This window comes from Corvus moneduloides, chromosome 6, assembly GCF_009650955.1.
Source record: "Corvus moneduloides isolate bCorMon1 chromosome 6, bCorMon1.pri, whole genome shotgun sequence".
In the NCBI taxonomy this organism is placed as follows: Eukaryota; Metazoa; Chordata; class Aves; order Passeriformes; family Corvidae; genus Corvus; species Corvus moneduloides.
Genome location: NC_045481.1, coordinates 43,705,562 through 43,723,581, shown reverse-complemented (window position 1 = coordinate 43,723,581; position 18,020 = coordinate 43,705,562). Strand labels below are relative to the sequence as shown.

Here is an 18,020-nt window from a genome sequence, read left to right as displayed (position 1 = left end):
TCACAGTAGTTTAAAAAAAGCAGTTTAATTTTTGCTGTAAGATGATATTCCACAAAGGTAGCCAAAACTGACATATAATCATTCCATAACTTTCAAAATAAAAAATTAATTATCCAGAATTAAATGCTCCATATGTAAGCTTTCCATAAATGAAGTCCCTGAAGAAAACTGACCCTCAGTGTCTGAATATTTCATTATTTCTGACACAAGAGACTTTTTTTTGTGTAAAAGCAGAATAATTAGTCTCATTTTATTTCATTACACCAACATAAAACTGGAGTAATGCAGCTATAAATTAGGTCAAATATTTCTAGAACTACTGACTAAGATAAAAAATTAAAATGGGCAATATAATGTTCTTTATGGACAGATGGTAACAGCACTGACTACATGGGATAATGTCTTATCCTAACAGCAGTTCCATTAAACTTACTGGGGAGTAAGTTATAGCATAAAATACAGCACACAGTTTACCAATATCTGGCTGTGTGTTTGCACAGTGCCCTCTAGGATGGGTTCCCTGTCTGGATATTACAAAAATACACATAAGGGACGGAATAAATTAATGTGCTTTGAAATGTAACAAAAACATTGAGATAACTGGAATAAGAAGACCTCTTTGAGCTCCGAGAGCCCACTTTCCTTCAACCATTGCTGCCTTTGCCTGGGATTCCATTTTCTCCCAGGTGAATACAAATCAGCACTGTAAATCTATTCAAACAATCTCCGAAGAAAGGACTTTTTCGCTGATGTTGATAACTTCATGGCTTTCTTTTTGCGCAATGGTTTCATGGGTTGCTTTTTCAGGCACACCACCTTTTGGGGAGTCTGTAGCCCTTTATTAAGGTCAACGTGGTTGTTGCAGAAGTACTTGACATTTGCTTCTGAGAGACGGAGAAGCATGGTCTCTGAGAGATCCATACACTGCGCGTGGACCCAGTGGCCAGCCCCACTGGAACACAGGATCATTGCAGGCTTGTTGAGTTCTGTCGAATAGAAAGGGACCCAGGTGTTAATGTCAATATTGCAACTGGCACAGCAGGTGATCCAGTAGCCCGTTTCTGATTCATCTTCTTCATCATCTTCATTGTAAGTGTCAGCATCGTCAACGTCAAAGCTATTGGCTTCAGCGCTAAAACAAAACTCCTCCGAGTCTTCAAATGGAGTGGAGTCTCCAGGGTCTTCACTTGATGTCTGACTGCAAATTTGTGTTATTGATTCTTCTTCCTTGTCCTCTTCTGCTCCTTTGCATCTCAAAATGTAAAAGTAGTTTGCATCTGGGCTTAATTGTTTGTTGGCCCCTGGAACGCCCAGCAAAATAGATCCTTTACCCATATCACAGCCAAACCACGTTCTGCAGTGTTTAATATCTGGTGTCCACTCTGGGCTCACACTTTCAACAATCTCTACCTTACTATCTTCCAGAACTATGGTGTTACACACCAACCGTTTCTGGTTGTCAGAATGGTAGCCACCGACAAGGACAAATTCAGTATCACTTATCTGTGTCACTATAGCACTTGACACAGATACCCCCCCTGGCAGGATGCTGCAGGTCACAGCTGGGCTGCCCAGGGGCAGATCAATTTTTACCTTGTACAAGTTGGGGGACCTGGTGTTATTTTGAAGTGAGTGGCCACCCAAGATGTAGATTGTATCATCTCTGGCAATTGAAACATGGAAAGAAAGTCCATCCTGAAGCTCTGGAAGGATGTATGATGTGCAACATCCAAACTCAAAATCAATGAGAAACACAGATGGCAAGCAGTCAACTACACTGTTCCATTTTTCAGTGGTTCTTTGTGCAAGAGGAGTATATGACCTCCCTCCAAACAGAACACTCATGGTTTTACCCCGGCTATGAACTACATTAATTGTATGCCCATATCTAGCTTCAGGGACATCTCCACCCAGGTCTTTCTCAATGCATTGGAATGTCATTTTCTTGCTAGTTTTGCTTACGAGACTCATAAAGTAAATCTTATCAGAGAGGTCATTGTTAGGCGTTTTACCCCCATGGATGATATACTGGTACTCATCAGCCTTTGCATCGCTTCTGAGCATGCAAAGAGCGGGATAGCGGAGAGGGGGAAGGTAACACGAGTCTTTAGAGAAGAAGGCGGGTTTCATTTTCAGCTCATTCTGCTTTATATCGAGGAGGAAAACACCAGTGGGGCAGGATCTCTTTGGCCATCCTTTCTGACCAAAAAAGAAAACATGCCCATCAAAATTCAGGAGAGAGAAGCCTGGCTGAAGCAAGGATGAGTTACTGACGGTGGATACCATCTGCAGCGACATTTTGTCTGTTGAGTGTGCCATACTGTGGCTGATAAAATAAAAAACAAAACAAAACAAACAGATCAAACATGCATTAGATCCTATCACAATTATTTAACAGAACTTGAATAAATCGTATGTAAGTTGCCCTGCAGTTCGCACTCTGAGACCCAAAAAGACACGCTTGTCTGTGACTCGAGAGATGAATCAAGCATGAGGTTTGCACCGGTCCCGCGGTGTTTTGGGGACTTTGTGCACACTACGGGCTGTCGGCACATGCAGCCCACACACCGTGCGGCCGCAGCTCTGCGCCGGGGCGGCTTCCCGGGCCGGCTCCTATGGGAACGCGGCCCCACGGGCTGCTGGGGCCGGTAGTTCCTGCTGGGCTGCCCGGCTCGGCCCGGCACGGCCGCCGCTTGGCTCGTCCCGGCCGCCGCTTGGCTCGTCCCGGCCGCGGGGAATCGGGACCGGCGCGCTCAGAGAGCCGGCGGCGGTGAGTGCGGCCGCGGGGCCGGCGCCGGTCTGCTGCCGGCGGGGTTCGGCCCGGGGCGGCCGGGGAGGAGGGAGCAGCGCCGGGGATGCCACAAGGCGGGATTTCCTGCCCGTTTGTCGCCTCGAGGCGGCCGGGAATGCCGGGCTGGAGCCTCCCGGACGCCGCAGGCCCGGGGCCCCTCGGGTGCGGGAGGCGCATCCGCCCTCGGCGCCCCTCGTCCCGCGGCGGCGGCTGAAGGCTCCCGCCCATCCGCGCCCGGCCGGGAACGCGCCCGAGGGCACCGCACTCGGTGCGCTGGAGGGCGGGCGTGCGCTCAGACTTCAGGTTGCACGTTTTGTTTACAGGGTAAACGTCAGGATGTGTTGACTGCATTTAGAAGCAGGCGGTGCCCGCTGTCTCTCCGGCCGTGCAGGGCTGCCTGGAGAGGCACAGGCCGCGGGTTCCAGGGCGAATCTCACGCTTGCGCTGAGCAGCCTGCTCGGGATCGGGGGCTTGCGAGTCCCGCTGCTGCGGGTCTTCAGTGTACTCGAATTGTCTTTCATCTCCGCTCTTTGCTCATGCTTTCATGAGTAGGTTTCAAGGGGTATCTTTTACTTTTATAAACCTGTTTGTTTGAAGACCGAAAGGAGTTTATGTAATCAGCCTGGATATTGACTGTGAAAGAGCTTTGGAGAGCACAGACAGCAGGGAGGGAAATTAACTGGCTGATTCATTGGCACTGGCCTTTGGTGACAGCAGACTTGTGTCCTTTAGTAAATGTCCGAGGTCTCTGTCCCAGCCTTTGCCAAACCCCCAGAATTTAAAAGTATGAACTGAATATTAGGAAAAAACCCACTAAATCCTACATTTTAAAATGTAATTACTTTTTTTGAAGTCTTTAGGAGTCATATTTTCCTTGTTCCTGCTTGTCATTTTGCTGTAACAACAAAAACAAGACACACAGAGTTTCTTTTTTAAGGGAGGATTGGGTATCTTCTAGTTATGTGACATCAAAACCTGGGGGAATCTGAACAACATCGTGTACAGGAAGAGTCGCTGTAAAAACAGGGGAACTGATGACACTGACTACATCAATTGCCTTGTTGTACCATATTGCTGCACTGCCTGCCCTCAAACTGGAGTGCAAACTGGTGTGCTAATACAGGGATCTGCCATTGAATGTTTTTCGAAGGTGAGATGTTTTCAGGCCAGAGCGCACGGACAGAGTAGGCATAGCCATTACTGAGTCTGTTTGAAAAACAATCCATGGAATGGCTGTCTTACATTGTGGAGTCATCCAAAGATCATGGTTGGGTTCTGTTCACTGTGTTGCCTAATACCTTTGCCCTGAAGGTGGTAGTTTTTTCTACATTTAGATTTCTTTTCAGAAGTACTGCACTGTAGGTGAAATTCAGTTATAAGTTAATTAAATTAGTGAACCCTTTTCTAAGCATGTCAGTATACACAGCAGGTTTTGTCCTTATTATGCATGAAGAAAGACTCAGGAAATTATTTACCTTCAGGTGATATGCTAAACAGGAATCTGCTACTTGTTTCTTATAAGCATTCAAAAATGGCATCATCAGAGGAGCTTGCACTAAGTTGGGTTTACTGGATTAGATGTCATTTGTCTCTTCTTTCATATTGTCTGGTTACTTAGCTTCTTTGGTTTTACAGGATCTTTAGAAAAGTACAATGTCTTCCATACTGAAGATGCCATGAGAAAATTTCTGTTCTATATGAGAAAATTAAAGTTCATTGTTTTGTTCCACTAGTGTTCTACATTTGACTGCTGGTTTATATTTGAAGTCTAATGAGAGTATTAAAAGTGGCAAACAATTTAATTAATATATTGGTATGCATCTTATATTTTTGCATACTTAAAGAATCTCCAAATATGACAATTATTAGTGTCCACAGTGCCACAAACTGTTTCCCAAATACTGAGCAGTACTCAGTTCTGAGGAGTTTACTGTCTGAAGAGTCTGCAGATACAGAGAAAAATCAGTGAAAATGATTTGATTGATAGACACACAGAATGTACTGGTTAAGCACATTTAGACACACTTCCTTGTCATCTTGTAATATTTCTTGAACTTTACATAAGCAAGCAGTTTGGTAAGTATTGGAGGGAATATTTATCTGAGATTTTTGGACAGAAGTAGCTGCTTAGGCATTGACTGGAATTGCTTTGGCTTTCCATTTTTTTATTTTATTTAGTATTTTCATGCCAATTACAGTGTGTTAATACAATGTGGTTGCTCTTTGGCTACGCTGACCTCCACCTCTAACCTTCCAATACCACTGATTCCTTTGGGCCATGGCTCATCTAACCCTGAACAGCTTTGGGGAACCCAAAAGGTAAAGATCTAACCTTATAAGCAAAGAGTTTAAAGTATTTTTTTGTGGCTTTATGCTCAAAAACTGTCACTGTGGAGTTGGATTAGCATTTCAGCTAGTGCAGAGGGTAACAGACAAATGCCTTTGTTGTGGTGCAGCACAAGATACCGGGGAAGAGACACTACAAGGAGTAAAGATGAATAAAAAGAGAGCGGGGGAGTTACATAAACAATTGCCAGTTATGATGACTTGAGTCATGCTTCATCATATTTGGTGTTTCTATAAAAGGTTAAGATGTAAGGATTATACAATTAAATGAGAATCTCAGCATTACCTTTATAAGCCCCCTATTTGGGAAGCAGTAGAGACCTGAGCTTGAAGCTAAGCTAACAGAAAGAAGAAAACTAATATTCTCCTCGTGTTTATTTTGAAATCAAACAGTATTTTGAGCAGGTTTTTTCAGGTAAGAGTTGTTTATATGTCAAGAAGAGATGATAAGGAATTCAGATTTAGATAGCTGCATTGGGAGATGCATGTATTCTATACATGTATAGAAGGATCAAATGAAGAGAGAAGGTGTTTTTTAAAAGCAGTAGCTAATGTAGTTTGACATGTGCTTACTGTGGAAATAGACAGACATAGTTACAATTTTTGGTGGTGTACCATTTCAGAAACCATATTAAGTGTTCACCGAGAAGTACAGGAGGAACATCTTTTAGAGACAAGGGGTAGCACTGAGTGACCTAAACAGCAAGTGACATTACATATACCTTTGGATATTCTTCCTTCTAGCTGCTCCTATGGAAGCAAGTCTCCCATTGGTTTTGTGTCCTAGGTTCTAGTAAATCTAGGCTTTATAAAATGTCACTAGATGACAATGTTAAGGTACTGAGTCACTCTCAAACTGTGTTTATTACTTCTTGTCCTCTTTGACCGTATGCAGAAATTATTTATTCACCTATGTGGTTTGCCTGTTACCCAGTTAGGCAACAAAAACATTCTAATCAGGAGAACAATGACTAATCAGTGCTGCTGTTTAGTGTGACATCTCATATTTTTCAACACTGAAAATATTATTTGTAATAATTTCACAGTAATTTGAATGCTGTGAAATAATGAATGATGAATGAGTTGATCTTATGAACTGTAGCAACCACAAAGAACCTTTTTTCATTTACACAAAAATAAGATTTTTCAGCTGTACTGATTGGACACTGAGAGAATGGAATGCAGGATAACATGGAGGCTTAGCTGGTGAACAACCATTGCTGACCATTAAATTAATTAGTTTGCAGTTACTTTGGCGAAAAGTAAATTGATTTTGCAGTATTTTTTTTCTCTGACAGATCTGTTTTTTCATTTCCAAAGCAGCATACCCCTGAAAAGCAAGTGCTGTTTCCAAATTCTCCACAGTCAAAATCATATCCCGACACACAGAGAGGTTTGAAGTCCTCCATAAAGAAGCTTAAGGAAGGCAATTTTTTATATAGTATTTCTCAAGGAATTTTCTAAGTGTATCAACCAAGTTTGTTTTGGGCAAAAGAGTAATTTAGACATACCTGGCTGATAGCAGTTTTTTGCGTCCTCCGTAATCTTTCTGTGTAATTGGGATTCAAATGTGAGCAATGTGAGGAGTCTTCTGTGACAGCACAGGGGGCTCGTGGCATGGAGAGACAGCCTGATGGAGGGGAATCTATCTGCTTAATTTGCAGATGTGCTCCTGAGAACTCGATCCACTGTGGCTAACTGGCTGTGACTGGTTTTTTTTCCTTTCCTCTCTTGTCTTCAGATGGCACAACAAGAAACCCACCAGCCTCCAGAAGCTTTAACTCTTTGCAGTAGAAGAAGCTCAGAGTGACAGCAGATGCCTCTTAAATTGTAAATATCTGCAGCATACACTTCTTTATGGTTGAATTTTTTTACACTGTAAACCTATCAACCTTGTGATCATCTTCAGAATTTTGCAGTGCTATTTTAAAATGTAATTTAAAATATATTTTGAGTTAAAAGAAAAAATAATTTCAATAGGTAGCAAAAGAAAACAACTCTTGCTGATTGGCACGCTACTTTCCCCAGGAATGCTCTGCTGCAAGCGGGCAGTAACACTGAAACAGAGCAAAGGAAATGACAAATGCATGCAGTTCGCTGAGTGAGGGCTGACTAAAAGTCCAACTCAAAAGTCCACTGAAGTAATTAGAAATGTCTTTTTTTCTACTTCAGTGGCCTTCTGATCAGACCTTGAAAGACTAATAAAACTTTGCATCCTTCTGTGACATTTTTCATCAGTTTCGCAGTGCTTTTCTCCAACAAAAAATAATGAGACGCTGGGAAGTCCACTGGGAACATATCCTTTCAACAGCTAGCAGTGCTGGGGCACAGAGGATAAGCCACTTGCATTACACAGCACAACAAATAAGCAGAAAAACCTGAAAACAATTTACTCTTCATAGCTCCTGCTTTTGTTTTCCTGGCCCTACTTCACTCACTCCTGAGTTACAACATCTGCTGCACAGTATTTTAGAAATGTCTCAACTCCCATTTGAAACTGCTGTGAGAATAGAAATAGAAGGAACTTGAAATGGAATTTGATTAGTACAGCAAAGCAAACATACCAAATGTTTGCAAGAATTGTCTTGAGACATTGAATAACTGTAATGCAGATAGGATGTGGTGATGTTTCTCATCTGAAATACAGCAGTGCTAAGGCACTGTGCCCTGTAGCATCCATATGGGCCTTTTACTTCTCTACTGAAACAAAGAGAAAGGGAGACTGTAGAGCAGAGTTGAATGCTGAAGAACTTCCCACAAATTTAAGGGCGTTCAGATCACATTTATTTGTATTTTCAGCAGGGCCTAGATAATACTTGACAGCTTCTTATCTAAGTGTTTGACATATTCTGACCCTCCTTTGGGTCTGTGATCAAAGATCTACTGGCAAAAAAGATACAAATATTTAAGTGAAAAAGCCGGTCCCCCAGTTGTGTCACTTTAATATTTTACATTCATTTTACTCTTTTTCTACCAGTTGACATGCCTTATCTTTAGAAATTCTTTTTCCAATTATGTGGTTGAGAAGATGGAGAAATTGAAGTTTTTTGGCAACAGCATGTCAGTTTTGGATGAGGACATGGTCTGTCCAAGCTGCTCTCTTTAACTGTCAATGACAAAGTGCTTTGGAGAAGCTGCAGCAAATAGCTTCAGAATAATGTATCTACATGGTAGGGAAATTATGTTCAAAACTATCCAGGTCGTAGCAAGAAGATCTTGGATTTCCATCCTGAATTTAACTGGCAGAGAACCCGTGTGGAAAGGAATAAATAGACTTTTCCTTCACAATTTCTATTTTAATAACATTGACATAGGTAGTATGTTTTCAGCAGATTGCTCACTGTTACGGAAATGCTTCATTTCACTTGGTTTTCTTCTTCTATAATTAATTTCTTAAAATAATATGTTGTTTGCATCTTTTTCATCCCAAATCATTCCAAATTGCATTGAGATATTTCCAGGCTTTTCAGCATATTTTCTGCCAGTAAAACACAGTCATCTCTGAGCTGAAATGTAGCTGGCTTCCTGTGGGTTGCAGTAACGCACTCCAGCTCAGCAGGGAAAGGGAAGGCTGCCTTACTCATTTGTGTAGTATTTGCCAGCCAGAATGCAAATATGCTGGATATTTAGCCAGGACGCACAGGCTGAAATCTGTAAAAAAGGGCACAGGGAGTCCAGCATCCTAGTCTTCAATTTTCTGTCTCATCTAAAACTGACAGTAAACAGTATTTAACTTGTGAGGGAGAGGGCTTTATTTAGAGGTCTTATCTGAAATATCTGATTGAGTCCAGCTGTGCTTTGACTGTCAGCTCCCAGACAATCGCATTCCAGGGGGCAGTGGCTACTGTGGTTCGGATGAAATGTTACCCTTGCTGTGGGCCTCCAGGTTGTCTTTAAAGGGAGCAGTACTCTTGAAGCCATTGGAAATTCATTAAAAGAAAATTTTGCTCAGGTATGGGGCTGGCATAATAGCACTGAAATCCAAGAGGATCAATATGCTTGCTTGCAATTAAAGCCCTTGGATATATCCTTTAAAAACTCATGTGAGCTGGGCATGAGAGGCACATGTTTTTGTCCATCTAAAGGTCAGCTCTCAGGCTCAGTAATGCACTCAGGGAAGCAGATGCAGCTCCCATCCACACAAATTGCTGATGCATTAAGTGTGTGCCTCCTGCTGAAGGCAATGGCAAACATCCAGTTGATTTTAACAGGATTAGCTGTCGTAGATCACATTGAATTGCAAGATGTTGGAAGGAACCTTATCTGAAAGTTTTTGTCCTTTGTGACTTTTAGTTTGTTCCCCCAGCTGGGTTGACCTGCACCTGCTTGAGGCCAGAACTTGGTGCCCTTGGGTTTGCTCCTGGAGCTCTGCCTCCCCACAGGTGGTGGTGGTAGCAGGGAGGAGGAGGAAGAAAAGTAGGGCAGGAGAGTAAGGCAGGGAGGGCTTTCTTCTGCAACTGTAGATTTGCAGATGTCTAGACAAGCAGGAAGCAGTTTTCTGCCTTCAGGAAAATGGGTAACCTTCCTCTGCTGTCTGACTCAAAATGCTTTATGTCTTTCTCGAGTGGCAATTCCCAGAATCACTCCTTTCACTTGGCCTACTTTTAAAGCGCCATCCTGGGATGTTTGTTAAGGCAGCAACCATGGTCCATAGCTAATAGCAAGCACTTGTTAAGGCCAGGCTGGAGTTCCAGCTTTGCCTGCCTCTTGGCACCGTGGGGACTGATGAGCTGCACTGCAGAGTCCAGCTCAGCGTGGTGGGTGTAGGAGTACCCTGCTGCCATCTGCTTTTGCAGTGTGGAGGAAGCACAGCTTTCTGGGCCATTTGTGAGGGTGTTTCTGATGAGGCTGTGCTTTCATGATTGCATAAGCAACTATGACAGGGTGCCAAAAGGGCAGTCCTGTATCCTTCCCTTGCTCCCACTGCACGGTCCCACTGTCCCCTTGTACAGGCAATCACAATCATGCAGCTGTAAGGCGTATTAGAATACATGTCTTTAAAACAGCATATATGCATTTGCTCTGATTACTCTCAAGTTTTGTACTGATAGTTTATTTGGTCTGCCCAAGGCATGGACTGGAGTGGTAAACCAGGACGTGAGGAGGAAGTGAAGGTGGTGGTGGTGGCCTTTTTGGGAGCAGCCAGAACCTCGAGAGACTTAAATTGAGTGTGCTTGTCTGATAAAATCTCATTCTTTTTGCAAAGGTGCTACCTCATTCTTCATTGCTGTAACAATATTGTTAAAGGTGCAGTTACTGTGATAGCTCTGTGGGGAAAAGAGATGGGGCATTGTCCAGTAGTAACAGAGTATAAGATTTAAAGATAGTGTATTTATGTTCAATCTGATTTTTGCAGACATAGATTATAAAGTATTGATAACAGATAGACCTAGTGGATATTTTCCATGAACCTATAGATGAACTATAAAAAAAACATTTATTAATCAGCCTCTTTTTAAAATTGAGAATGATTTCTAGGAGAGCAAATTCATAGTGTGAAAACCTGACTGGAACCTATGCCAGAAATGCTAGTGAAGTTTTTTTTTTTTGCTGAAAAATTAAATTACATAGGATTTTATTGAGTTTGTAGAGGGGATTAGGTTATTGCTCTTTCCATTTAAAAATTCATAATCTTGATATTTCTTTCATTGCCTCTGTTGTATTTTTTAAAAAAACATGAAGTTCTTAAAAATGCAGCATAAACCAGGAAGTCTATATTCCACCACATTTTGTGTTGTTTAATAGAACTAATCACTGTATAATTGAAAACATGCTAATACTCACTTGACCTGCTTCTGCGATTCAATGTAGAGATTTCTGATTTGTCTTAAACTGCTTGGAAGAAGACAGCATTTTGAGAAATAAAATTGATTTTGCACAATCTGCTGATGATCAGCAAGGCTTAATGAATGATTGCCTCAAGTAACCTCATTAAAGTCATTTGGATGGATGACCAGGAGTGAAATGCAAAAAGAAGAAAGCGTAGTTGCTGCTTGAATGCATCACTTACTGATATTTGACTCTAAAAGTCTCCAAAGCCAGAACAAGGAAAGGATCAGATACCCTTGCTTTACTTTCCTTGAGACCTCCAAGTTAGTTTGATTCCTTTTGGGAAAAAAGAGTGTAAGCTTTTGATTTTAGTAGTAGCTATTTTTTAGCAGAACAATGCAGTAATTTCCTTCCTAGAAGTGTCATTGTACCCACTTCATAAATTGTGGAGGATTCCGATCCATTATTGTGTATTTTTTCATTTTCTCAGGACAGTTTAAAGAAGTCATTGCCTTGAGGCTGTGGATTGGGTGATTGCTGAAGCCATTTACTTACGTAGAATCTAGTGGTTAGCTCCTTAGCAAAGGTGAGAGTCTTCTGGTCAGCCTGGTTTCAGCTGTTCACCTCACTAAACTTCTCTGCAACTGACACAGTGTGGTGATTATTTAAGAGAGACTCTGAAATAAAGTAGGTGGGAAGCAGCAGAAAACGAAGTGGAATGAAAATGAAAAATACCAAAACCTTGATGGGTTGAGATAAGTTTTTGAACACCCCTCTTGTACCATCTGTCCTAACCACATGTTCAGTTTCAGGGATAGTAGGTATTCCCCACATACCATCCTCTGCACTTGCTTTCATTTAGGGCCATGTTACAGCATTGGGCAGTTCTTCAAAGTAATTGCAAATGGGGGGACGGGTAGTTCTGGCTGCCAGTCTCTCCTCTCTGTTGTTTGAGAGAGTGGCTGTTTTTCTGACAGAACCTTGGCTTTCATTAGGACCTAGCTGGTTTTTCCTCTCTGTGAGGAGATGATTCTGTAGACCTGTAATAATAACAACTGTGCAAGGGAGTATCTGAAGTGAAGTTTCCCAAATTCTGTAGGAAGTAGAAGCTGCACAGCAGAGTAAGAATTGAGATATATGATTTTGGTGTGACCTGGTCTGGATGCTGAATCTCAGGCTGATGATCTGGTGGCTGTAGAGCATGGCATTCACTGAGAAAGCTGTCATGCGGCTGGTTAAGGATACAACTATGCCCCCAAACTGCATATTAATTTTCTAGTTTCCTAGAGCATTTTAGAGTGAATTAATCTGAGATTTGCTGTCAGCCCTCCACTAACCTGTTTTTAAATCATTTAAGTTCTTGGTGACTGGATGTTTTAACCTGTTATTGGCAATAATATTTATTTGCTCTTCCTTTTGGGAATATTTTTAAGTTTATTTCATTAGTGTTTGTAAGGGAGTTGGATATCCTAGACACCAGACTCCAAAGAAAAACAAAAAGTTTTTCTTGATTAGATATATATTTTTTTCTTTTACAGTAGGCTTACAAATCACAGCACTATTTCAAATACTGGTTTTAATAACTTAACCATAATGAGGAATAGAAGGCGCTGCTTACCTCTCAAAGCCCTGTAATATACATTATCAACTCTGAGAGTCTGGTGAGTTATATTCTGCTTGGCCAGTCCACAGAGATTAATAATGGTTGAATTTTTGTAAAGCATTAGGAAACTTTAGGCCATGTGGGTGTGCTTGTATTTTGATATCTTCAGAACATTAGTCTTCTTGGAAGCAGGCAATTCAACAAAATTGAGGTTTTATGTTAGGAGTCACACTTTATTTTCTTTCTGTTCTCTGAACAATTCTCTTTCGATCTTACTTAGCTTCAATATCAGGTTGGCAGCCTTTCCTTAGAATAGTTGATTTGAAGTTTTGCTGAAGAATTAAGCTTTCATTCCCAAAATCCACTTCTTAGTGTTGTGGTAAATCAAGAGAGGAAACAGAAGCACATGCAAATCAAACACTTAGTGTATAATGCATTCTTGCATCTTGATCAGGTTTATGTGTGCGAACTGATTCTGTTAGTGTGGACCTATGTGTATAAAAAATAAGTAATATGGGTAAGTGTTTAGGATCATGCAGCTATTAACATGCATTTACACAGCTTTTATGAGTAAGGGGCAAGGTTAACTTCAGCAGACTTCACTGAGGGATGCTTCAGGGCCAGGCTCCCATAGAGCCTGGTTAAGTGATGAAGGTAGTTTGATTCCTTCAAAGCTGTTGCTGTATGACTGGAGAGTGGAGCTTCTTCCTTCATCTCTCAGCATTTGTTCCCTTCTCAAGAGTGGGCCTCACATTCCTGTGTGGCTGTCCAGCTCCAGCATGCTCTGCCTGTCCTGTGTGCTGCCTCAGAGTACACACGCACAGGTGCCATTGTGATTTAACGTGTGGTCCAAAATCTGGGTTTGTGGCTTTGATGGTACAGTGAGTAGTGCACCTGGAGATGATGGATTCAGTCCAAGTTTTGAGTGTACAGGTGTGTCCGGGTTGTCAAGTACAACATGCTGATGAGGGGTGTCGCTGTTTCTGCAAAGAAGGCAGGGGTTGAAAGACTGAACAGCTTAAGGGAATGAACACCACCAAGAGAAGCTGGCACTTCAGTGGCCCATATTACCCAAGGTCATAAATGTCAAGCATAAATGATCACAATTCCTCCGTTTGTACTTAAAAGTTCTATGTCCACATGAATTTTTGGAGAAATGTTGAATAATGTTCCATAGACAAGATCAGAACTTCCCAAGGAGAGAGGAAAAATTTTACTTTCTAGTGCCCATCTATATGAACTAGAGACTTTTCTGTTGATTTGGTTTCTGCCTGCAGATACATATATAGCTCTTTACTTTCTATTGCAGATATACCTGTTCAACTCTCAAGGTGTGGATGATCATGGGAGAACAACTGTTAAAGAACAGCATCCTTGATCAATTTATTAATAGCCATGAGCAGTCATATGAAGAGTTTCTAAATACGTTCACATATCTTTTGGAAGGTACGTAATTTCCCAAATCTCTTGTTAGGTACCATAGACAGAAGGGAAGGTAAAAAAAGAAACAGTAGTATTCAGTGTCTTTGTGCTACTCACCTGCTTTGTGACTTTAGGCAAATCCTTGTGATACTTTTGTTTTTCCACTCAGCAGTGGGAACCCTAAGGACAACTTTTTACAGATTGGTTCCCAGGCTGCTGTGTCTCTACAGGTGGTTAGCCATTTATGCTTGCTTTAGGGAGGAGGGGAAACATGCACTGTTTGGAAGGATAGATGTTTCCTAAGTACATCTTGTACTGTTTTGCTTGAGAAGTCTCCATAAAAGAAGAGCCTAAGGAAACTACTGAATAGTGATGCCTTAGGATTTTGGCTTTTATATTTTTCAGATCCTGTACTGCTTTACTGTGTAACTCTAAGACTCCGTATAGCCTGTTAGCTACTGTTCTCCCGTTCTGGTCAGAAATAACAAATCCTCTCTAGGCCTGGATTCAAGGGCCACCTTACTGTCTCAGGCCTAGAAATATGTAAACTAAGGCTCTGAAAAGGGGGAACAAACCTGGGGTAAATTACTTCATTACCTGAAATTGTAATTGGAAAATTAACCCTGATATTCAAATGGACCAAACTTCTAAAAGTACGAGAAACTCGTGAGTGTGTGATGGCTTGAGATTAGGAGTGTGCAATTTAGGTACTTTCACAGGTTTTCAACACTAGCCTGCTCTGCTATGCCTGTGTGTATGCCTTCTACAAAGTGATTGCCTTCTATGATGAAACAGCTATCTGGAGGGATTTGGATATTGTCTAAATCGATTTCAGCAAGGCTTTCAACACTGTCTTTCACAACATCCTTGTAGGGAAACTCAGGAAGTGTGAGCTGGATGAGTGGACAGTGAGGTGGATTGAGAACTGGCGGAGTGGCAGATCCCAGAGGATCATGATCAGTGGCGCATGGTCAAGTTGAAGGCCTGTCACTGGTGGTGTCCCCTGGTGCTCAATGCTGGGCCCAGTCTTGTTTAACTAATTCATCAATGAGTTGTAGGAAGGGGCAGAGGCCTCCTCAGCGAGTTCCCTGCAGACACAAAGCTGGGAGGAGCAGCCCATACCCCAGAGGGCTGTGCAGCCCTTCGGCAGGCCTCAATGGCTGGAGAGATGGGCAGAGAGGGACCTTCTGAAATTCAGCCAAGGCAAGCGCAGCCTCCTGCTCCTGGGCACCAGGACAGCAGCTCTGTGGAGGTCCTGGGGGGGGTCCTGGTGGACAACGAGCTGTCTGTGACCAGCAGTGCCCTTGTGGCCAAGAAGGCCAGTGGTGTCCTGGCGTGCATTAGGAACAGCACTGCCAGCAGGTCGAGGGAGGTGATCCTGCCCCTCTACACACCCCTGGTGACACCTCAGCTGGAGTGCTGTGTCCAGTTCTGGGCTCCTCAGGATAACAGAGACATGGAGCTCCTGGAGTGGGTCCAGCAGAGGGCTGCAGAGATTTTTAAGGAACTGGAGCATCTCATGAGGAAAGGCTGAGAGATTTCAGCCTATTTACCCTTAAGAAGAAATGAATGAGAAAGGACCTTATCAATGTCTCTAAGTATGTGACAGGAGGGTGTCAGAGGATGGTGCCAGGCCTTTCTCAGTGGTGCCAAGCAACAGGACAAGAGGCAATTGGCAGAAACTGATGCACAGAAGTTGCACCTTAATATGAGGAAGAACTTCTTTACTGTGAGGGTGAGCGAGCACTGGAACAGACTGCCCCGAGAGGTTGTGGAGTCTCCCTCACTGGAGATATTCAGGATCTGTCTGCATACAATCCTGTGCAAGGTGCTCTAGGATGACCCTGCTTGAGCAGGGAGGTGGGACCCACTGTGGTCCCTTCCAGCCTGATCCATCCTGTACCAAGCTAACAGGTAACTTGGATGAAGGTACATACAGCAGGACATCAGATAGATGATTAGGCTGAAAAGATCTCATGCTCTGCAGATGAAATAAAAAGTGGAGCTTAACTTTGATCTGAGCATTGCTGAATTACAGAATTCCAATTCTGCAGCTCAGGTTCAGTTTTTTTAGCCATGGTAGGTCAGGTGCCATAAAAATGAGTGCAAGCTACATGTTACTCACAATTCTTTTTACCACTGCTTTGCACTAGAAGTTGTATCCTCCTATTATTGCAGAAGCACTATATTTTTCAATTACAGCATGTGGCATGCCCCATTGATTGGCACTCAGAAGTCTGTCCTGTCCTTATCCTTCAGGCAGAACTAAGTGTCAGTCACAAGCATTGAGCAGAAAACCACTGGGGGAGTTGAAGCTGCCACAGAAATAATCTTGTGGCAACTTTCTCTCTCTCCTCCCTATAAAATATAGAAGAGGAAGGAAACACTGGGGGATTAGATAAGAGGATTGAAAACCCAATCTGGTCTTCTTATGTATGATTGATACACTGGGGATAGCTCCTATCTTAGTAGCATGCTGCATATCATGATGCTACTTGCAAAAAGCCTCAGTGTGTATTTCAGTCACTTTCACTGTCACTGTAACATTTGCCACTAAAATCATATAAAAGGTAGAGCTTTACCTGAATCAAATGCTTAGAAATACAGGTTCCTATGATGCTGTGAACTGAACAGCTCAACTTGTTTTCCTCCCACTTCCATTTTCCTTTGAAAATACCCAAAGTGCTGGTTTGCATTATAAACTAATGACCTGCAAAATATTCTACTTAAAGCATAACACATACATTGTCATCTGATAGATTTTTGTCTGTCATAACATTGGAAACAGAAAAAAACCAAAACTAATTGGGTCCCGTTGATTTCACAGAGTAACATATTTACAGCAGGTGATTTTCACTTGTGCATGAATTATACTAGGTGTGTAGTTGGCATTGCAAGGATATTTTCACCTGAAGTTTCTATGTTATCCTTGAAAACATCTCATAAGAATCTGATATCCTAGTGATTTTTTAGTTTTTATTCATACGGTAAATTTACACACAGTAAAGCTGTAAAGAATGTACCTTGAGTAGAAAGACCCAAGCATCCTTGACTGTTCTGGCCTAGCTAAAAAGAACCCTTCGAGGCTATAAATAGCCTGGTATGACCCCCTGTGAACACATTAGGATCTTCTGCTGAGAGTATAGTTTCATTCTTACAAATGTGGGAAACAGGATTAATGCATTTTTGCATTCCTGACTTCCATTGGACTTTTTAAGAATTGCTAATATCCTAATCAAGAAAATCACATTTTTAGAATGTTGTCTTTTTATTATATCTGAATGTGTGATACTGCGTTTGACTACTTCTATTCTTCCTTGTGCTGCTTGAAAAGATATTCTCTTAGTTCACATAGAACAAGATCTGGAGTCAAAGTAAGTCCTTCTAAATTCTGTGTAATTGGTTTTGTTATGTGTGTTTGGTTTTACTAGCACAGAGATATGTTATAACTTAGATGGACCATAAAATTACATCTTTGATATGGGATTTTAATGTTCCAGATTTTAGTATTCCTAAAAATCCCAATGGTTCTGTTTTTTAAAATATGGTTGGTGCAGTGAGAAAAGGAGAGTTCATAGACTAATTGACAAGTAAATACTGTAGTAAGACTGTTACTTCATGTCTACAGATCTGATGGAAAATGGATAAACATACATAAGTATATTTTTAAAACTCTGACCTCAGCATTTAAAACATACCTCTCCAACAGAACGTGACCTATATATATTAAATAAATAATATTCTAAAATTATAGGAGTACTCCCTCCATAAGTGGAAAAATTTTAAAACTTTTTTTATTGATTCTGTAATGGACAGACATTTGAGGGCTAGGTTAAGATTCTAGCTAAGTCTCTTATTTTTCCTATTTAGAGCATCCAAAGTGTGTTTTTTGTCATAGGGATATTAACAAGACAAATATATAGGTGAAAGGGCTGGTGAACTCATGGGAATGTAATTTGGCAATTAGAGCACGAGTCCAGAAAGATGGAATTTTTCATACTTGCTGTAAAGCTTTGCGGCTGAAGGAGCCTCAGAAGAGCTGAATTTACAAAGGAGTGGATGATACAGATTTCTGTAGATGTGGTCAAT

General features: G+C 41.7%; 2 protein-coding genes across 6 annotated transcripts in view; one reads left to right on the top strand and one right to left on the bottom strand.

Moving 5' to 3' along the window:
• Positions 1-2,505, bottom strand: RAG2 (recombination activating 2). The gene has a single exon (XM_032112703.1). It carries the CDS (start codon positions 2,317-2,319, stop codon positions 712-714), a length of 1,608 nt encoding a protein of 535 aa, XP_031968594.1. The 5' UTR covers positions 2,320-2,505; the 3' UTR covers positions 1-711.
• Positions 2,506-2,590: 85 nt separating this feature from the next.
• The window catches only part of IFTAP (intraflagellar transport associated protein), a 41,331-nt gene continuing 25,901 nt past the window's right edge, over positions 2,591-18,020 (top strand). The window contains exons 1-3 of one of the 5 annotated variants that reach the window (XM_032112706.1): positions 2,670-2,770; positions 6,879-6,967; positions 13,819-13,955. In XM_032112706.1, the coding sequence (XP_031968597.1) occupies positions 6,954-6,967; positions 13,819-13,955 (151 nt within the window). In that variant the 5' untranslated portion in view covers positions 2,670-2,770; positions 6,879-6,953. Of the gene's footprint in view, positions 2,771-3,176; positions 5,111-6,878; positions 6,968-10,231; positions 10,344-13,818; positions 13,956-18,020 lie in introns of those variants that run through there. The other 4 variants (XM_032112707.1, XM_032112705.1, XM_032112704.1 and 1 more) reach the window with 4 other exon arrangements.